Source organism: Venturia canescens, chromosome 5 (genome assembly GCF_019457755.1).
Source record: "Venturia canescens isolate UGA chromosome 5, ASM1945775v1, whole genome shotgun sequence".
NCBI classification, from domain to species: domain Eukaryota; kingdom Metazoa; phylum Arthropoda; class Insecta; order Hymenoptera; family Ichneumonidae; genus Venturia; species Venturia canescens.
Window position 1 is genome coordinate 17,611,294 of NC_057425.1, and position 23,412 is coordinate 17,634,705.

Sequence of the window (23,412 nt, forward strand, 5' to 3'; positions counted from 1 at the left end):
TTCCCTCGAAAAAATGGGGACCTATTAATTGCCCGTTCACAATACCACACCTCAACCAATGTGGATTCTGATCAGACCAATACCGAAAGTTCCATCGGTTCACTTGACCACGGTTGTTGAAAGTGGATTCATCACTGAACATAACATATCGAAAAAAGTCCCTGGATCGTTCGATTTGTCTCAACGCCCACCGATAAAACGCCACCCTTCGCAACGGATCTGGATTAGGAGTGTCTTGGTGGAATTGTAGTCGGTATGGGTGAAGTTTCGCACCTCTCAATACACGGTGCACTGTCGATTTAGGAAACCCCAGTCGTTCCGAGATCACTTTGGCACTCAAATGAGGATCAATTGCTATCATGGCTAAAATAGTCATGTTTCGGGCTTCATGCAATCCACCAAAATTATTGACGTTTGGGAAATGTCGACGGTAGCGGATCATCCGACCTGCCCTCGCTCGCTGCTCAAGGGTTCGGATTGTCTGCCATGATGGGTGACGACGATCAGGATATTCACGTCGATACAAATTTTCAGCTCGGAAGTAATTGCCCCGACACCTCCCTAAAATAAGGAGCATATCAACGATTTCGTTGGGACTGAAATCAGCCATTGTTGCTAATTTTCAGAATTTTCCTCTAATTTAAGAACTTTTAAAAATTTCGAGAATCAAGAATTTTTCTCTGATTCCAGAACCTTTACAAATTTTCGATTTCGTCTCGTGCTAATGGCTGCGGAGTCAGAAGATAAACGTTTCAATTAATTTTTCATCCGTGGGCGATCACAATGACTTCTAAAATAAAAAATTCTTTTCTGATTTACAACTCAAAAGTAGGCGTAAGTCTCGCTTACGTGAACTTATCTTTAAGCGTAAGCCTCGCTTGCGTGTACTTATCTTTAAGCGTAAGCCTCGCTTACGATTAAAGGTAAGTTCACTTTGTAAGAGATTAAAGAAAACATCATTGGTAGTACTGACGTAGTCTGACTTTGCGTAGTTCTCTTACTTTAGAGATTTAAATCAGAGAAGAATTTTTTATTTTAGAAGTCATTGTGATCGCCCACGGATGAAAAATTGATTGAAACGTTTATCTTCTGACTCCACAGCCATTAGCAAGAGACGAAATCAAAAATTTGTAAAAGTTCTGAAATCAGAGAAAAATTCTTGATTCTCGAAATTTTTAAAAGTTTTTAAATTAGAGGAAAATTCTGAAAATAAGCAACAATGCCTGATTTCAGTCCCAACGAAATCGTTGATATGCTCCTTACACGCAAACCCACTTGCACTTGGTACGTTAAAGATCTCTTCGCGGTACATCCTGGATACCTCTAAAATAGTTGAAAATGATGTTCTTACTTGAAAAATATGAACTTAATCAAAAAAATTTTTCAACAAAAGTTTTTGGTTTTTGCTGAAAAATTTTTTGGTGATGAAAAAAAGTTATGTTTCCATTCGAAAAAAAAATGTCGGCCATTCTAACGCCGCCATTTTGAATTTTGGATCCACAAACCAATTTTTATCAAACGTCCCCCTTCAACCCCTAAAAGTTTTGTTCCACACAATATTTGATCCGAGCAATATTTTCCGAGAAAAGTCAGGTGTAAGATTAAAATGGGACACCCTGTATATATATTAGGGTGGTTCAAAAAAATCGACTACTTTTATTTTTTCAAAGCCCGGGTTTCAATTATTGCAATGAGGTGAAAAAGATGCCTGACAAAATTTGAGCCCTTAAAAAAATTTTTTAGAGGTCGCTCATCGCGATTTTCTATTATCCATTTAAATAACACGGGGAAGACGTTACTAGCTGCTTTTGAATTTTATTCCTCGGTAACGGATGAGGGTATGACAACGCCCAAGGTGGTTTTTTGTAGCGATTTAAACGCTCTATCAAAAGACTCGGTATAGTCTCGGGTAGGGATGCCGATCTAAGGATCGATTTTTCCCAAAATCGATTATTAACCAACGATTAATCGATTTTTCAGATCGATTCTCTCCGACTAATTAATTATTCGAATTGATCTTTCAATTGTGAGATCGATTTTTTAATACTGTTTTATTGATGATTCGGAAAATTTTTCCCGTGAGTCGTGAATCGTGAATTGAAGAGACGCGAGAGTACGAGACCCGTGCCTGTGAGAGAAGTGGCGCTACTAACTACTAGCTAGCTATTCAATCTCCCCTTCCATTCACACTTCACAGTTACAGTTTTATCACACTTATTTCTCATTTTTTATTGATATTCACAAAATCGATTCTGGGTGAATCGATCTCTGAGTGCTCAATTTATTATGGAATTGATTTGTTGTACCTCAATTCGATTCGATTTAATGAATCGATTTTCTTTCAACAATCCGACATCCCTAGTCTCGGGACAAGTACATTGACAGCCCTGTCGTGTGCTGGCCCGAGACTCTCGCCGAGACTATACTTTTTCTGAATAAAACGATTCGCCGTGGTGGGGGTAAAATTGGCATGTGATTTTATTGAATTACGAAGCTCAGGAGCCATTTAACAACTTGAAAATTGAAGTTTAAGCCAATTGAGTAATTCTCTTTCGATTCCGCCCTAAATCAGCATGATAGGTAGCGTATTTGCTGAGAAAAACCTTTGCACGGGCTCAAGATTATGCAAAAGTTACCAACACATTCAAGAATTTATGCGTCTGTATTTATAAACACCATCAAAGGCACTTTGATGCTCTCGAGTTTCTCATTCGTTGGATCTGACGACATCCATTTTTAGACGTTGTGATTGGTTGTTGAAATTAGTTGTTGATGATTGGAAATCTGACGTCAACTTCAGAACGTAGCACACGGCGCAGCACAGCTGGTAACAGCAGTCATAAATTCGACCGATATACATATATATATGTACAAACCATGCGTCAGTTTTTGATCGTATGAACAAAGTTTCGACATTACGAAGTGCGTGCGGGATCAATAAAAAAATAATTTTCGTCATCTAAAGAAGTGCATATTACTATTTATTTTGTTATTTGTGATATATTAAACCGGTATCAAAGCGGCCGCGTAAATGTAGTCTGTAATGTCTGTGTGAAAGAGAATATAAAAAATGCGTGATGCATATATGTCAACGAAACTTTTCAAGATTTCATTATTTCGTTCGATTGGAAATAAGTGTTGACTGAAATAATCCTTCAATTAAACCAGAGTACGAGAAATATTGTCCAGTGCGAATATATTGTCAGTGGCGTGGTTATAAATCATGTGTACATAGGTTATATATACGAATAAATAGAACAAAAATACACGCAACTGTTAGAATGATATTAGAAACTTTGATTGAATAAATGTTTTCTAATTTATTTCTTGTGTCGTCATTATTTTTAAACATCCCCATATTTTGCTTGATATTCAGTTTGGCTCTGCCCTCTCCGATCCTTGTTTTCACCCGCTCAGTTTGCAGCGGATCGATTCATATTATTAATTCGTTCCCTAATATGTGTCCTATGATTTTCTACTCCTTCATGATGATTGTGGTAACATGATTCGAGAGGTTTCTGACCATGATCTTGAATTGCACATTTTGTAAATCAGATTTTCAAAAAAAAATCTGGTCTTGGTATAGTGTGTAGTTATTCTTTTCCCATTAGGTCTGTCGAGTGATAAATTTGGAAACTTTTCCAGAAAGCCTTTGGATGCTTTTTTTGCTAATGATATGAAAAGTTGTATCTTAGGAATGTGGTATGCAAACACAAATTTTGATAACAAAACTTATAGAATGACATGTATGTTGCGTATTTCCACTTTGCAAACTACAAATATGGAATTATTATAAAAAAAATTCATTCCGATAAGTCTACTGTTGCTCAGTTTTGGATGCGATCAAATATGATGCCTACCAACATCCCCAGAAACTTACAGAATTGCTGAATGCAATGTGCGCTATGTCATTTTAATGTAACATCATGACTTTTGACAACTTTTCATTATAATGCTGTAGATTCGGATCATTAAAATACTGCAAAAATCTGCAAACTATACAATTTAAATACTGTACCATTCATTTTACATTTTGACTCTAACTGTAACATCTATATGAAGTAAAAAATTGATTATAAAAGTCTTCAGTTGCTCATTTATGGATAGATTTGAAATTGCTGTCTTCGAAGCTCATTGCGCAGATACATTGAACCGCAGCAGATACCTGCGAACTCTGAAATTTCTGTGGATAAATATATATGCGACGGATCACCCCTTATCTTTGATTATGGTAATATGTAAGGGAACTTGGTTCGGCAAGTTTTTAAGTGTTCCTTTTCAAATAGTATTGAAGTTTGTATGTAACTTTGATATTTCTGTGTTGCAGCATGTGTGCCAATCATTCAAATCATTTACTCCAACCATATCATGTAATCTATAAAATTCATCACAAAAGTCTTCCGCTTTTCTAGATACTTCAATTTTCCTTTTTCTACTCCATTGTGAGTTTTCGAATTTCTAAATTCATTTTTGAATTGTCCTGAAATGGTTTTCCTCCAAAACCAATGCAGCTACCTTAAACGTCTTTAAATTCTGTTGCTTTGTTGAATTAAGTTCGCTTAGTTTTTTTTTGCTGCTTTGAGTTATGGCATAATAAATGTTAGAAGTTTTCGGGTACTTTTTTTCAGCAACTATCAAACTGTGGATAATTGGACCTCAGCGGCCACTTGCAAACTTTGGAAATATATTTCATTGAGGGCACGTTTTGGATGAAATGAAATCTCTAGATTCAGAATACAAAAGCGACATTTAAAGTGGGCAAATCTGTTGGATTTTTCGTGTCTTGAATTTGATCTATCTTTCATTTAAATTTTGAAGAAAAGGGATAAATAAAATCTGTTCTATTAAGGAAATCTTTACATCAGTTCTTTCTTGGTATGAAGACTTGGAAAAAATCGCCAAAGGCCAAGGACAGACAGGTGACGAAATATTTTCAGTACAATTTTGACGAAAAATAGATCTTTTGTCGCGGAAACCAACGTTATAAGCCGAAAATCATATTACAGCCCACGAGACGCATTTCTTCACTCTCTTGGGTTCCTATTACACAAAACATATTAGAAGATAAGGGGGAAAATCACCAACGTGGAAGAACAAACCAGTGCCGAAATATTTCCAATACAATTTTGACGAAAAATAGGTCCTTTTTCGTGGAAACCAACGTTATAAGCCGAAAATCATATCTCGGCCCCCAACCCGCTTTCTACCATTCTCTTGGGTTCCCAATAAGCATAGCAAATTAGAGTAGAAGAAAAAAAATAGCCCAACTCCATGGACAGACCTGTGACGGAATATTTTCTGTACAATGTTGACGAGAAATTTGTTGTTTTTCGGGGAAACCAACGTTATAGGCCGAAAATCATATCTCGGCCCGCAACACACTTTTCTCCATGCTCTTGAATTCCAAATAGACGAAACATATTAGAGTACAAGGAAAAAAATCGCCAAAGTCCAAAGACAGACCTGTGACGAAATATTTCCAGTACAATTTTAACGAAAAATAGATCTTATTTCGTGGAAACCAACGCTATAAGCCGAAAACTATATTATGGCCCACAACACGCATTTCTTCATGCTCTTGGATTCCCAATAGACAAAACATATTAGAAGACAAGGAGAAAAATCACCAAAGTCCAAGACCAAACCAGTGCCGAAATATTTTCAGTACAATTTTGAAGAGAAATTGGTCTTTTACGTGGAAACCAACATTATAAACCGAAATTCATTTCTCGGGCCTCATCCCGGATTCCTCCATGCTGTTGAGTTCCTAATAGGCATAACATATTAGAGTATAAGGAAAAAAATCGCCAAAGATCAAGGGCAGACTTGTGACGGAATATTTTCACTACAATTTTTACGAAAAATTGATCTTTTATGGTAGAAACCAACTTTATAAGCCGAACATCATACCTAGGGAAAATAAGATTGGGAAAAGTACATTGATGGTCCCTTATTTGCTGATAATTTCATGAAAAAGATTATCCCATAAAAAATGTTCGTATGAGAATGGAATCTATAAAAATGTACTAAGCAAATAATTCATAGAAATTTATACTAAAATCCTATAACCATCATAACATAAAGGAGGAACTTTTGAGAAAAAAGGCGTGATATCAAACCATAAACTTCCCCTAGGGAAAAAAAGGTTGGGACAAGTACATTGATGGTCTCTTGTTTCTGGATGGCATAGAAAAAAGATTTAGAACCAGGAAAAAAATTCTATAAAAATAATAAACGAAAAATTGAAAAGTTCAAAAAAATTCAACAAAAATAAAAAACAATCGAAAAAATTCTGTAAAGAAAAATATAAAAATTTCAAAAAAATTCATAAATATTGAAGACATTGAAAAATGTACTATCCAAGTTACATGTAGTATAAAAATGTATGATATCAATTGGAGGCCAAGTTTTTATTGATAATTTGGAATATTTATCCAACAAATTGAAAACTTTAATAAAATTCATGATAATTATTTTCACGAAAAAAGTTAATGAAAAAAAAATCATAACGGAAGTTACGTGCAGTACTAAAATGTATTATATCAATTCGAGGTCAAGTATTTATCAGTTATTCGAAATATAATCTCCGGCGACAAATGAGCGTTGAGAATCCTTGTCGGGCTCACAAAGTTTTATCAAAATTACTAAAAAATTAATGGAAATAAAATCATTAAAAATTCACATGAAAGTCATTCGTTACTTCAACAAGGTACACACTTTACAGAATCGATTCCCCTCCGACTTTCAGGATCCCCTGGTATTATTCACAACATTCAACTTCGATTGGATCGGTACAAATTATGTTCAAATACGTCTTAAACGTACTTGTCCGGCCCATCACTTTTTATTCAAATTGCTCATTCGAAAACAAATCAGGGCTGTTCTATAATGACAAATATAATAAAATGGATAGAAATAAAAATAATATCTCCAAGTAATATGAACTTGATTGTTCGCAAGTTCGTATGGCAATATCCACTTCTCATTTTCTTCAGTGAACACATACCATTCGGTAAGAACCAATGAAAATGAGAAGTAATCAGGCCCATTACTAGAAATTTTCGAACCTACTCAGCCATGCAATGTTTTTTTTCTATAGTCACGTACACATTTTGAAAAATATCTCTAGTCGAGTACGATACGTGGATTCCTAGAATTTGGAGAAAAATGATTTTGTTGTGAATTATGACTCCATATAATATAAATAGATTAATCAACTTCATCTTTCATTTTCGTTTCATTTTGACAAGAGCGATTCGAAGGAAAATTATTTTCTCGGGAATTACTGTTTCTTCATATTAACACATGCATTAACTTCGTTTTTGATTTGTTTTCGAATGTTTATTTACTTTAATAATTTAGTACTTTTAACACATATTTAAACATAATTTGTACCGATCCAAAATTGACGTCGAATATTGTCAATAATACCAGGGGATCCTAAAAGTCTGAGGGGAATCGATTTTCTTCTAAATCTCTGCCACCATAGAGTAACAAATTGTAATACCTTTGAAGTGATTTTTTTTTTATTCAAACGCTCCATATAGCAATTGCATAATATTAATAATATAGCCTTTATTTTTCCCTTTCGGGTTACAGCTCGACTTCCTTACCATTCCATTTTTACACCTTTTTACATTTCTCGATATACATAATTTACACATCATTTACACATTTCCTTATTCTACACCCTTCTTCTCTTAAGCCTATTTGCCTTCTCGCCCTTAACCTATACACGCTCCAATTCGAGAGAGAAAGAGATCATTCACACCCACGCACATTCCTCACTCCTCCTACACCATTGCACGCCTCTCCTTGACCCTCCCCTCCCAACACCTCTTCCCTCATACTTTGCCAACCCTCCTCCGCCCCCCATCCCGTACATTCCTCCATCACGTGCTCCCACGTCTCCCTGCTATTCGTGCACATCCTACACTCCCTCCCTTCCCTCTTCTCCCAGTACCTCCCCCCTCTCATCTCGTCCCCTAGCCTGAACCTGGCTACCCTCCCCCATCTCTCCTCCTTCCACCCCTTTTTCAAATATCCCGGGATCCCTCTCTCCTTCACAAACTTGTAATCCCTGTTACTCCTTGACTTAATTATCCTCTCCCATCTTCCCTCCTCCTGCCTTACTCTCTCCTCCCTCACTATATTCTCCCCCTTCATATCCCCACTCTCCCATCTCCTCTCCACCTCCTCCAGGTCCCATCCCATCCTTAAGTAAAACTCCTTCCTTTCACTCTCCCATCCTCCTGCTTCCTGCCTTCTTCCTGCCCTTCTCTTCATCTCACCCCTACATCTTCTCGCCAATTCTCCCCCCTTCCCCGTCTCCAATCTCTTCTCGTATCCCCATGCTCTCATCCCCGCTCGCACCTCCAGCTTATCCCTTTGCAGTTCCTCCCTCACCATATACCCCGCCGCCCCTCTCGTCACCCCCAGCACCCATCTTAAATACCTTTCCTGCAGCCTCTCTACTATCTCCCTTCCCTTCCACCCCCAAATCTCCACTCCATAACCCACTACTGGCCACACCAACTTATCGAAAAGCCACACTCTCCTTCCCCAATCGCTACCAAACTTATTTTTCCCTATCCCCCATACCTTCCCCATTATCTTCGCCGCCTTCATCACCCTCTCCTCCACCTGCTCCTCCTGACTTCCATTCGCTCTCACCACATATCCCAAGTCCGTATACCTATTCACCTCTTCTATCCTTACTCCTCCCCATTGCCATACCACCTTTCTTTTTCTTCCCCCTCCCATCCTACACCTCATCACCTTCGTCTTTCCCGTATTCACCTCCAGCCCTTTCCCCTCTATGTACCTCTCCAACGTCCTCATCATCCCCTTCATCTCGTCCTCATCCTTCGCCAACAACACCACATCATCCGCATATGCCAGCGAATATACCTTCCCCCCACCCCCCAGCTTCACCCCTCCCCACCGCCCTTTTTCCAGCTCTTCATCCATGTCCGCCAACAGCAGCGTGAATAGCTGCGGGCTCAGCGGACACCCCTGCCTAACCCCTTTCTCTGTCCAAAACTTCTCCCCTTTTTCCCCACCCACCTTCACCCTCGCATACGTCTCCTTCATCACCTCCGCGCACCTCTCAATTAGCCCCTCCCTTACCCCTCTCTTCCTCATACTCTCCACCAGCTTCGCCCTATCCACCGAGTCGAAGGCCGCCTTCAAATCAACAAACAACAGCACTACCTTTCCCCTCCTTTCCGTTATTTCCCTATTTATCAAATAGTTCAGGACGTATACGTTATCCATTGTTCCCATACCTTCCCTGAATCCCGCCTGACTCCTTGGCATCATCCCCTTCCCCTCCACCTCCATCCTCAATCTTTCCGCCAGTATCCCTACGTACACCTTATACGCCGTTTGCGTTAGAGTCACCCCCCTATATTCCTCTACCCTTTTCCCCTCGCCCTTCTTCACTACTGGCACCACTATCCCTTCCTTCCAACCTTCCGGCCACCCTTCCCCCTTCCACACCTTCTCGCACATCCTCTTCAGGCTATTCACTACCCTCTCCCCTCCGTACTTCCACACTTCGTTCGGAATTCCATCCTCCCCCATCGCTTTTCTGTCCTTTAACTTCCTTATAGCCTTCTTCACCTCTTCCATTGTTATCACCGTTTCGTCTTCGTCCTCCCCTTCCCTCCTCCTTTCCCCCAGTCTCGCCCTTCTTTCTGTTACCCCTCCCAGCCCCTCTCTAAAGTACCTATCCCATTCTTCTCTTCTTATCTTTTTATTCACCCCCTTTCTCCTCCTCCTCCCCCTATTGACTACCTCCCATACCTGACCCTCCGTCCTTATCTCCTCTATCTCTCTTTCCCACCTTTCCCTCTCCTTCATTTTCTTTTCTTCACATATTCTCCTGAACTTCCTCTTCTCTCTCCTGTACCTTTCCTCTTCTTTTCCCTCTCTCTTCCACCTCTCCAGCTCCCTTCTCGCCTCTTCCTTCGCCCTTCTACATTCCTCATCCCACCATCCCCCACTCTGCCCCTCCGCCCGCTCTTCCTCAGTCTTTCTCATCGCCCTCTTTATTCTCCCCCTCATTTCCTCCCATCCTTCTTCTACCCCCTCTGTATCCCATTCCCATCTCCCAAATTCCTCTCTAAACTTCTCCACTCCCTTCTCTGTCCACACTCCTCTTCCCTCCTTCCTCTTCCCCACTCCCTTCTTACTCGCCCCTCTTCTTCCCCCCCCTCCCCTTGAGCCACACTACCACCGGCATGTGGTCGGAGTCCACCCTACTCACCACTTCCAATTTCCTCACTCTTTCCCACACTTTCTCCCCCACTACCACGTAATCAATTACCGACTTACCCCTTCCCCCCACAAACGTCCACTCCCCCTCCCTATCCCCCTCCACACTTCCATTCACTATCCTCCATCCTCTCTCATTCACGAACTTGCACCATTCTTTTCCTTCCTTCGTCACTATCTCGTCCCTTGAACTCCTCACCGCTTCCCTCTCCCCTACCCGCCATCCGTCCCAACCTCCGTCTTCCCTTCCAGTTCTCACGTTCATATCTCCCCCAATCACCACCTTTCCCCCCCCTGCTCTTTCCATCCACCGGCTCATCAGCTCCTTTTTCCTCTCCATGTCCCCGTTTACATACACCCCCACTATCATCCACCACTCCGTCCCCAACTTCACCCTTCTTTCCATCCATCCTTCCTCCCCCGGCTCTGTCCCCCCTTCTTCTTCCTCTATCTCTTCCTTCACCCCGAACGCCATACCACCCTTCGCCCTTCGCCTTCCCTTCCCTCTCTTCGCTCCCTGTATCACCCACCTGAATCCCTTCTTCCATCCTTCCCTTATAGCCCCCCACCCCTCCTCCGTTGCCCACGTTTCCGACATAACCACCACATCCCATCGCTTTATACCCTCCCAGAACTCCTCGTCCTTATTCATCACCCCCGCCACATTCCAAAATCCCACTTTATATACCTCTTCTATTTTGCTTTCTCTCACCACGTTCCCCCTTCTTTTGACTGCTCCCCTGGCCTCCCCCCCGTCCCTTTCCCTCATTCGTTCCCCACACTTTCCGTGCACCTCCCCTCTCTCTCATTCCACACCAATACCTTTCCATCCACCCACATCCTCATATATCCTACCCTCACCCTCTTTCCTTTTCTCCTCTCCTCATATGCCTGCCCTTCTACCAGCCATTTTATTCTCCTTTCCTCTTTTGTCAGATCATCCTCTATCCTTTCTCTATTCCCTCTCAGCTTTACTTTCGCTTTCATTATTTCCACCTTCTTCTCCCTTCCCTCCAGCCTTATTAACACCATCCCCCTCCCTCCCTCATCCACCCTCCCTATTCTTCTCATCTCTTTCCTGCCTCCTTCCACTCCTAATCTCTCCCATATCTTCTCTATCTCCCTCTCCCATTCCACCCCTTCTGCCACATTCACCCCTCTCACCACTATATTGTTTCTCCTTTCCTCCCTCTCTCTCCTCTCCAGCTCTTTTTCCACCTCCCACACTCTTCTCCCGATCCTTTCCCCACCCTCTCCCCCCTCCCCTCTTTCCTTCTCCAATACCTCCACTTTTCGCTCCAATTCCTCAATCTTCTTTTTGAACATTTCCCTCTCCTCTCCCCACTGCCTTCTCATCTCATCATGCTCATTTCTCACCTCTTCCGCCCACCTGTCCACCTTACTCTCTATTCTCCCACACTCTTGCCTTAACTCCTGCTTCAACAACTTCTTCATCATCTCCCCTACCCTTCTTACTATCTCGTCCGCCTCTCCCTCCTCTCTCTCCGGCGACCTCACCACTTTTCTACTTCTCTTAAACGCCTCCACCTTCCCTCCGTCTTCCCCTCTCGCCATTCCTTCCTCCCTTTCCCTCTTCTTCCTGTCCCCTGCCAGAATCGCTTCCATTATATTCCCTACACTACTCGCTCTTCCCCCCCCCCCCCCTCCATGCTCCTCACTCTCATTACCCCGTCCCCCATTCCTCTCTTACTCTGCTCACTCATTTCCCTTATATCCACTATCTCCACTCTCCTTCTCTATTTCCTTCTTTATCCTTTCTTTCCTACCTTACCTATCCCGCCTCTACCTTACCAACCTGCTCCTCTTTCCTACTTTCGCCGTTCTCCACACGCCGCTGACCTACTTTTCCTCGCTCGCTTACTCCCAACTTCTCACACCTCACTCTCTACCTACTTCACCCTAAGCCACTCTAACCTCTATCTTTTCGTCCCCTTTTTATCCTCGGTTTTTTCACTTCTTCCCCCACTTTCCACTTACGCTCTTTTGCCCTCCACACTCTTACCACCGCTCTTCCCCACTTTTCCACCCTCATTTTCTCTCCCCACACTGTTTCTTTGCTCTCTTTCCCTTTATTTCCCGCACCTTACTTTTCTCCACTGTTTCCCCACTGTCACCGGAAACGGAAGTCCAATTGCATAATATTTAAACTCGGAATTACTAATAAAACGCTTGTCCTTCGATTGATATCATAAATTTAGGTGCTGCACGTAACTCAAATGGTAACTTTTTTGATTCATTAGAACTTTCTCAAGTTCCTGATGCTTCCCCCATCAGAATGAATATTCCGAATTACCAGTAAATACTTGGCCTCGAATTGATATCATAAATTTTAATGCTGCACGTAACTTATAGTTAGATGGAATTTTTTCTCAATTGATTTAGCTATTAGAATAAGATAAAAAGAATGGGGCATCGATGTGAAATTTTTTTCGAATTATTCTGTTGAAATTATTTACACTTGGTTTGATCATTTTTTTTAAGGAATTTTTTTTTACACTTTTCGTGATATGATGAGGAAACAAGGGATATGATTTTCGGCTTATAATGTTGGTTTCCACGGAAAAAAACTTTTTTTCCTCACAATTGCACTGGAAATATTTTGTCACAGGTCTGTCCTTGGACTTTGGCAATTTTTTTCCTTGTACTCTAGTATGTTTTGTCAATTAGGAACCCAAGAGCACGGTGGAAAGCAGGTGCGAGGCCGAGATATGATTTTCGGTTTATAACGTTAGAAAAAAGAAAGGAAAAGAGAAAAGATACATCAAATTGCTTAAATGATAGTTGCCGAAAAAAGGCACCCGGAAACATTCATTATGTCATAACTCAACGAAGGAAAAAAAACTGAGCGTACTTATTTCAACAGAGCAACGGAATTCAACGACGTTTAAGGTACCTGCATTGGTTTTGGAGAAAAACAATTTCAGGAGAATTTAGAATTGAATTTAGAAATTTGAAAACTCACAATAGAATACAAAAAGGAAAATTTAGATATTTAGAAAAGCTGAAGACGTTTGAGATGAATTTTTGAGACTACATGTTACGGCTGGAGTAAAAAATCCAAATCATTGGCACACATGCTGCGACACAAAAATATGAAAGTTTGAAGGTTTTCGCTCCATACCGCAGTAATACAAACTTCAATACTATTTGGAAAGAAACACTTTGAAACTTGCTGAACTAAGTTCCATTACATATTACCATAATCAAAGATAGGGGGGGATACTAGCACATATACTTACCCACGGAAATTTCAGAGTTCGCAGGTTTCTGCTGCGATTCAATGTATCTGCGCAATTAGTTTGGAAGACAGCAATTTCAAATCCATCCATAAATGATCAACTAAAGACTTTTATAATGAATTTTTCACTTCATATTTATGTTACGGTGAGAGTCAAAAAGTAAAATGAATGCCACAGTATATAAATTTTATAGTTTGCAGATTTTTACTGTATTTAAATGATCCAAATTTATAGTATTATAGTGAAAAGTTGTTAGAAGTCATGATGTTACATTAAAATAACATAGCGCACATAACATTCAGAAATTCTGTAGGTTTCCATGATGTTGGCAGGCATTATACTTAATCGCATCCAAAACTGAGCAACTGTAGACTTATCGTAATGAATGTTTTCACCAATAATTCCACATTTGCAGTTTAAGCCGGAAATCACATCTCAGCCCGCAACACGCATTGCTACATGCTCTTGAGTTCCCAATGGACAAAACATATTAAAAGACAAGGGGAAAAATGGCCAAAGTCCAAGAACAGACCTGTGACGAAATATTTCCAGTACAATTTTAACAAAATTTAGGTCTTTTTTCGTAGAAACCAACGTTATAAGCCGAAAATCATATCTCGGCCCCCAAGCCGCTTTTCACCGTGCTCTTTGGTTCCTAAAGTGACAAAACATATTAGGGTACAAGGAAAAAAAGCGCCAAAGTCCAAGAACAGACCTGTGACGAAATATTTCCAGTAAAATTTTGACGCAAAATAGGTCCTTTTTCGTGGAAACCAGCGTCATAAGCCGACAATCATATCCCGGCCTCCAACCCGCTTGCGACCGTGCGTTTGGATTTCTAATTGACAAAACATATCAGAGTACAAAGAAAAAAATTGCCAAAGTCCAAGGACAGATCTGTGACGAAATATTTTCAGTACTATTTTGACGAAAAATAGGTCTTTTTTCGTGGAAACCAACGTTATAAGACGAAAATCATAAATAATCCATAGAAATTCAAACTAAAATCCTATAGTCAACTGAAAATAAATAAGGAACGTTTGAGAAAAAAGATGTGATATCAAACCATAAACTTCCCATTGGAAAAAAAAGGTTGGGACAAGTACATTGATGGTCCCTCGTGTGTTGATAATTCCATCCATAAAAAAAACTTAAAAAAATTTTTTTTTTAAATTGTAAAAAAAATTATTTTATAAAAAAAAATACAGAACAATTCGAAAAAAATTTCACAAATCTTGAAAAAACATTATATTAAAACAAAAACTAATCTGGATCTATTTTTCAAAGTGTCAAAAGAATCAAATAACAAGTAAAAAAAAAAACCGAAAAATCGGTCTTGAAATCATTTTGGAAACCGATGCCTCATTCTTCTTATTAGATTCGAACAGCTAAATCAACTGAAAAAAATTCCATCTAATTTACGTGCGGCATTAAAATTTATTATATTAATTCGAGGGCAAGTATTTTCTAACGAATTGAAAAAAGTTACCACTTGAATTACGTGCAGCATTAAAATTTATGATATCAATCGATGGACAAGTATTTTATTAGTAACTCCAAATTTTGGCATTATTAAATTCTTTTAAGAAGCTTTCAAATCCAAAAAAATCACATGAAAGCTAGTCATCTAGAGACGCGGCAGCGTCTTGACGCCAAGTATTAAAAAGAAGTTTTGTAGGCAGAGCGAGTCAAGACAGCCGTGTATCTTTACTTGAGATTGGTCGATTTCCCCTGACTCGTGAATTCGAAGTGGCCATCATTTGTTGGAAATTAGTCGGATGAAAAAAATAACAGTGGGACATGATAATGTGATGTATGCGCTTGGTATGATGAAAAAATTAGATTGGTGTGGCATTGGGGAAAGGGTTAAAATGCAGTTATGAAAATTAGGGGGTGCAATTTCAGGATCGAAAATTTTCTTCAACAATATATATATGTCTACTTTCCGTTCCCTTTCCATGGGTGAAAATTTGCTTATCGGGATAAATTCTTGGAATTGGAGCTCGAATCGGGTAGCAAAAAATTCTCAGAGTTTGAGCTCGAATCGGTTAGCAAAAAATTCTCGGAATTGGAGCTCGAATCGGGCCGCAAAAAATTCTCGGAATTGGAGCTCGAATCGGGTAGCAAAAAATTCTCGGAATTGGAACTCGAATCCTTCTGAGCTATAATCTTGGAGGTTAGACCAACAAACTCATTTATATGATAGGCATATAGAATGCCAACGCGGGCAACGGGGGTCCAGGCGGCGGAGCCCCCCGAATAAAGGCGAATAAAATTTTAATTTGACTATCCCAAATAATCCGTCCACTACATTGTCACCCCGCGAAAAAATGCGAAAAACTGCGAATACATAAAAACGCGCATACAGAACGATTCCACGGGTTCCGAAGGTTTATAAGACGACAAATCGGTCTCATCTTAAACTTCGCATCACCGCGTGCCATGACCCAGCAGAACCACGAAAAATCGCGAATACAGAACGGGTAGGGTTCAATATATAGGGTAATGTGGGGCAAAATGGACAGTTAAGGATTTAAGCAAGTTTCATTGATGAGCATATGGTCTTTCAACTATTTTTGAGTCCCAAAATTGATGCCCGCAGTCCTCGTTTTCCGAATTTTGTAAAAAAAAATTCCGGGGCAAAACGGACACAGCCTCTACGAGGCATAAAAATCGAAAATCGACATTGGTCTTTGGTGCAAGTAAATCCGTCCAGTCGATCCTGAAATATGTAACGTTAGTGATTTAAAATCCATCGTTTCGGGAACTTTAATATCTTAGAGACAGACGGGCGTAAGTTTAGCATGTTTACAATTTAAAGTATATAATTAGATTTGAATGTCCAGTTACCATCTGAAATAACTGAGGACATAAGTAAGGTACGACGCTAAAGTTTGCAACGTTGGAGTTCAACGAAATGAACGAAAAAAAAATTTATAATTCATTATTTTATTATTTTACGAATGATTGATGTTGATTAAAAAATTACGAATTAGAAATTCGGCAGGGAACAAAAATGGAGATTTACTGGAATTATTTGAGAGTTTTTTTAGATCATTTCGTTGGACTCCAACGTTGGAAACTTCAGCGTCATAGTAAGAGTATATATGATATAGATACCACTAATTCTTCCACTAATTTTATAATATAGGATTTTTTCAAAATGGTTTTTATATCGCCCTAGATTCCATTAAAGCATAATTTATTTGATCGATTATGATCAAATTCATCATTCCATCATGACTTTTCTCATTGACCATCCTCATTAACCTATTAAGTCATGAACTTGATTGAATTAATGACAATGGTCTAGTATTATACAACTTGATGTTTGTTACATATGTTTATGTTTCTATTGCCCAATTCAAAAAGAAATGATAGCCCCATAAAAAACTTTTTAGAACTAAAAAAATTATGCCAAGCATTAAAAAGTGCAACCTTGTTTAGAATAATATTTATTATATTTTTCCCTCTAATTTATTTATTCTATTTCTTTGGAAAAATATAATCATATCAATTTAATCATGCCAAGTACTAGTGATGTTTGTTTTTTATTATTTTGATTACAAATTTAGAAAAAAAACTCAAGCTTTTGAACAAAAACTTGGCGTGCATGGTTTTTCAAACTAATAAGTGTTCAAAATAATTTCCGTAAATAAGCTCCTCATAGGCCTGTGCTAGCAGTGACTTTATTGAGCTTTCTATTCCATTTAAATGAACGTTAAATTCAGAAAAATGAAAGTTAAATTCAAAATATAGTATTGTAAAAACGAAAGTAACCAAATATCATATGATAAAAAAAAACTCCCTTCAAATATAAGCAGAAGTTTGAATATCCAAAAAAAAACTAGTAAACTTGTTTTAATCGGCGTACTGATTAGTCCTCAGATTAAAAAAATCACAGACACGAGGTTAGATGCATGTATACACGTGTACCTGTATGTAATTAAATTAAAGTTTCTTTCAATTTGTTTCCGATACAGGGTAATGGAAAGCATCCGTATCGAACTTATTTGGATAGGAAGGAGCAAGAGCAACAAGAAGAATGTAAAATAGCCAAATTCGAGAAACCAGTGTACATGGTTTACTTGGGTGCATACTTCGGTCTATTTTGAACAATGAGAGGATTGGGAGAAGCAAGAATAACAAGAAGAACGTAAAATAGTAAAAATTTGAATACTGGTGTGCATTGTTCATTTAGGTACATTTTGAAAAACCATCAACGCCAAATTTTTGTTCAATAGCTTGAGTTTTTTTTCTAAATTTGTAATCAAAATAATAAAAAACAACCATCACTAGTACTTGGCTTCATTAAATTAATATGATTATATTTTTCCAAAGAAATAGAATAAATAATTAGAGGGAAAAATATAATAAATATTATTTTAAACAAGGTTGCACTTTTTAATACTTGACGTAATGTTTTTACTTTTACAAAGTTTTTATCGGGTATGGTACACACCATACGTCATATCATCACGAAAATACACACGTATTATGGCCCCAGATTTGTTACTAATTAAAAAACAGATAAACATCAAAAATGTGTGCGAAAACCCGACCCATTTTTTGATGCAATTAAAAAATAAGTAATTAATATCTCTTCAACGCATTGAGCTACAGAGTTCGAAGAGATCGCAATCGAAAGAAAAAAAAATATCAAATACGTCACCTTACAATATATTCTCTGAAATACTTTAATTAATTAATTATTGAAGAAACAAATTTTGAAAAATTTCAAAAACAATTGGAAAGGCTATCGCTCCGGTAAAGAGTCTCTGGCAGCAACTCGTCATAACATAAATCTGAAGTCGCTCCCGCGACTCCAGATAACATATCAATATTGGGAAATTTCTACATGTATAAACACGTCGACTTTATGTTTATTTGTGAGATAATTTTTAGCAATCCTTGTTCTCATTCCTTTAAATTTTCAGAGTGGATATGCGAAAAAAAACGTTCGTTCATTATAACCTCAAACGTTCTTTTGAAACAGAAATTTTATGTCGTGTAATTATATTAAAGAAAAAATACGCCTAATAGTTGAATGTGAAAGAATTCAAATAAATTTTTTAAAACTTTTATAGAGTAAAAGTGTCTAATCCAATGTATTGTTGTCATATTTTCTTAAATTTAGTTTGGTTTTACCAAAAAATTCTAAAATTTGTAAATTTTGTACATTCTTCGATAATTCAAGATGCTGCGGTACGAATTTGATGTTACATCGCGTCAAATTAATAATAATATTTTTTTATTGTATAAAATCAAATCACTCTTGAATTAACGACATTTTTTGATTTTCATTTTGAAAACGAGCCGAAAACGTGTGATGAAAAATTGATTTACATTCATAACAGCGTGTTGCGTTTCAAAATTCAAAATTCCACATTCTCACGTTTCTCTCATACCTGCTCCTTTTCATTAAGGTAGCTAGAACCGACGCGTCGCGACATTCGGCCAGGTCGGCAAAAGCGTTACGTCACAATATTCCACCAATCTTAAAATTAATTTGTGCCGGAGGATCTGAATTATGAGTAATGGTTAATGGTTTTCAAAAGTACGTATCACCGTTGAGCTTTCATGATTTTTTTCAAATTTTTCTGTTGAGCTGTTTTAAAGTTATAGAGGTTTGGAAATTTTTCAATTTGCTATTGTTTACTTTTTGTGTTGAAAATATCGAACCGATGAATTATTTGTTGAAACATAAAAAGCAGTGATTTTTATGTAAAAAAATCTCAGCTTTGTGATAAAAATATTTTCAATATTCTCCGGCATTAGGAAGATTCTGAAAAAAGCGATTATAACTTTAACATCGCTTCTTCTACTAATGTAACATTTTTGAATTTTTTTCGAAAAGTTTAGCCTTTTTACCAAGCATCAGTGCTATTTTATTTTGGGATTCTTCAAACAACAAAAATAAAACAATTAAATTGAAAGTTCTGTCATGAACGATCCGTGTGTGCTATGCTGCCGCAACAGTCGTCATGTCATTTATGGTTTGAAATTCAAAGATCTCTATATATAACACTGTATTCAGTCGCTATGTACTTGAATATGTATATACAAAACATGACAGGGTGTGAGAAAATATAAATATTATAGGGAAAGGTGATGAGCGATGTATTATATCTTTATTATCTTCACTCATTTCGACACGTTTTGACATAGAAACAATTTTAATGAAGAATTCCAACTTATAAATCACATGAGTACCCTTATGGCAGCACGGCATACACCGATAACCCATAACACAACTTTCAAATTATCTGTTTTCTGGTGGATTTTTTAAGAATCCCAAAATAAAATAGTACTGTTTCTTTGTAGAAAAGTCTGAAATTTCCGAAAAAAAAATATTAAAAAACGATACATTAGTAGAAAAAAACTAAGGGAGTAACCGAGTTGTGGATCTTCGTCGTTGCATTGTCGATTCGTCGATCGTTGTGCACACTTCGTCGCGATATTGCAAATAATAATGAAATTGATAACGATTGATAGTAGAAAAAGTGATTTTAAGGAATTTCGGTACAAAAGTCTAAATATTAAGAAATTGATCAAATTTGGTGATAATGTTCTTCAACATCAAGTGCGAAAACACAAATTTTTTCAAAATTTTCTTTTACTTAGTTATCGAGTAATTACGCATTAAAACAGATTTCTTATGCCCGGAATGTATACCTATATATATGGAAACTATATATATATGTAGTATGTATACTATATATATGTATACTATGTATACCTATATATATGATAATATACGTGAACTTTAATGATCAATTACTCGATAACTGTACAGAAGAAAAATCTTAAAAAATTTGTATTGTCAAATTTGGCCCTAAAGAATATGTTCACCAAATTTTATCAAATTCTGAACTTTTTGAAGTTTTTTATGTTTTTAGCATGGTTTAGCATGACAACATTGTCTTGCCTGTACCGAAACTCCTTAAAGTTATAGTTGCTTTTTTAGGATCTTTCTGATACCGGAGAATGTTGAAAATATTTCTACCAAAAAGCTGAAAATTTTATATATTTTTATATCCCTACGTAATGTAATGTTTTAAAAAATAATCCAGAGGTTCAATATTTCCAACACAAAAAGTCAACAATTCCTAATTTTCAAATTTTCAAACCTCTATAACTTCGAAACGGATCGACAGAAAAATTTCAAAAAAATTGTGAAAGCTCACAGTGACACGTACTTTTGAAAAGCAATGACCATTACTAATGATTCAGACCCTTCGGCACGAACTAATTCCATAAGTAGTGGAATGACCCATATATATAAAAGCGCAGCAGGGCCCCTGCAGGCTTTTTTTTATTGAATACTTGGTGTCGTGTGGCTGTATGTCGCATACTTTAATACAAAATAGTACTGAAAATTTTTCCTTTGGACTTACATCTTTTTCTGGATGTGTAATCACTTGTAAAACTGTGGATGTGATTATTAGAAAGAAATAATAATGATGCCACATTTTTTTGCTTGAATTTAATATGACACCAATGAATGAAACAACGAAAAACAATAAAAGAACCATTTCATCCACGTACGTAATCCAAGACACTTGAATGAACTGATGAGTCAATGCAGAACTGAACTCGGATATATGTCTGACATGAGATTATAAAGTTTATGGACAACCAATGTTAGGTCGTTATCATACGAAGATAAAATTGGAGGAATGTTTAGAGATAAGTGCCAAACATTTATGCTGCTAAAAAATACATAACCCAGTTTAATAGACAGAGTTTTGAAGTTCATAAGTAATTTAGCTTCATTCAGATCTCGTTTTATTAGTTTTATACGATTTCGAGTGGAAATACTAGAGTCGAAGGTCTATGGTAGGGATTATAAGGGAAATCAGACGTGAGATCTCGAGCGCCATCATAACCTTTTTCGTTCATGTGATACGTGTGTTAGGAGAGCAGTAGACTTGCATACGGCTTGCATCTACTGGTTTGCGCGAATATGTGTGTTTGGGAGGGGCGGACTATGGAGCACTCTCACGTTCTTCTGCTTTACGCTCTCAATCCTATCCCTGCGTTTGGTGACGCTGGCTATTTTTAGTCAGGCACGATTGCGCATTCAACTACTATAATCTAGCCGTACAACTTTGTGTTTTCAATGTCTTAATTATTCCCGGCTGTAGGTGGCCTCAAGGTGGTTTTTGGTAGTGTAATTGAAATGTTTGATGAACCTATATTTTCTTTTAATAAATCATCGAATGTTGAAGCATGAAGATAGCCGACGTATATGTGTTGTAGCGCTATTCCCCAGAGTTGGCGCCAAATTTAATTATTTCCCTCGTCACTGGGCGCCAGTCGAAGGCTTCTCCTCGGCAAAAATGATTATTTCATAGAACGAAGGAGATAATTTCGAGAATATCGACCCGACTAGGAGGGTTCTTGGTAGACGGGCGTGAGTTTTCTGAGGGAAACGAATAACGCAGAAAATGTAAGAACTGGGATTACAAAATGTGATTTATTTTAGTAGAGAATTAGAAATAATAGTAACGGTAGGTATTTCCCAAAAATTCCAGTCGTTTCAGTCAATACAAAATTTTGTTAACAATTTTTGGCCTCTGTTAAACATTTGCCCTCGGGTACTATATTTCGTACGATAATAATTGTTCACAATTTAATACAAAAACGAAAGAAAGGCTTAAGGTCAATCCCCTGCGACAGCCCCAACCAAAAGTTATGTACTGTCTGCATATTAAAAGGGTTGATAATTCGTTCCGATCGTAATCAATAACTTTGTAAAAACCCTATATACGTACTCGGTGCCAGCAGATATAGTATAAATATCATTTGCTTTCGTAAAAGTTATTCTAAAAGTATTTTTGATCTGACATCACGAGTAAATTTTTTGACGGAACTATCCGGGCTACGCTTCAACACACAGAAAAAGTTGCCTATACAGACGATATTCACTTGTTCGCTTGCAAAATATATCGTATGCAGCCTAAACCTTCGTACTTCTCGAGACTATATCTGTCAAACTAGATGGTCAATCACCTTGATTTTTTTTTACAATATCTGTGATATTCTGCTCTAGCTCCTCCTCGTTTTTTATAAACTTCCTAATTTTAGTACTAGCGATAGAATTAATAATGTGTTGTTTGCCTATGCATGGTCCATATGTTACGTGTTAATTGAGTCAACTTCAATTACATATATCTCGGGTTCGGGATGGTGAAACTTGTTAATATTGTACAGAGGTATTCATATGTTAAACAATACGTATATGTCAAATTTAAATAATTTCGTAATTTAACTGTCTCGTGGAGGAACCACCTTAACCTACGGAACCAGTTCTCGGTGACAGAACATAAAATAGGAAATCATTATTCTGAGACTCTACTCCTGATGTAAATGTCAATTTTAGGAATTCCCCTCGGCAATCAAGAGACTCGGTAGAGTCTCGGGACAAGTACATTGACAGCCCTGTCGTCTGCTGGCCCGAGGCTCTTGCCGAGACTATATTTTCTCTGAATAAAACGATTCACAAATCTAGAAAAAACATTATGTTTAAAAAAAAAATATTCTGTATCTATTTTTTAAAGTATCCAAAAAATCAAATAACAAGTAAAAAATAAAAAACTGAAAAATCGCGCTTGAAATCATTTTGCAAACCGATGCCTCATTCTTCTTATTTGATTCGAACAGCTAAATCAATTTAAAAAAATTCCATCTAATTTACGTGCAGCATTAAAATTTATTATATCAATTCGAGGCCAAGTATTTTCTAATGAATTGAAAAAAGTTACCACTTGAGTTACGTGCAGCACTAAAATTTATGATATCAATCAGTGGACAAGTATTTTATTAGTAACTCCAAATTTTGACATTATTAAATTGTTCTAAGAAGCTTTTA

The 23,412-nt window shown here is 37.6% G+C and overlaps 1 protein-coding gene across 1 annotated transcript in view; it reads right to left on the reverse strand.

The window, feature by feature from the left end:
* The window catches only part of Ect3 (Ectoderm-expressed 3), a 251,245-nt gene extending 230,124 nt beyond the window's left edge, over nucleotides 1-21,121 (reverse strand). The window contains exon 1 of the mRNA XM_043418779.1: nucleotides 20,936-21,121. Within this exon, the coding sequence (XP_043274714.1) occupies nucleotides 20,936-21,073 (138 nt within the window). The 5' untranslated portion in view covers nucleotides 21,074-21,121. The remainder of the gene's footprint in view (nucleotides 1-20,935) is intronic.
* Nucleotides 21,122-23,412: the final 2,291 nt, after the last annotated feature.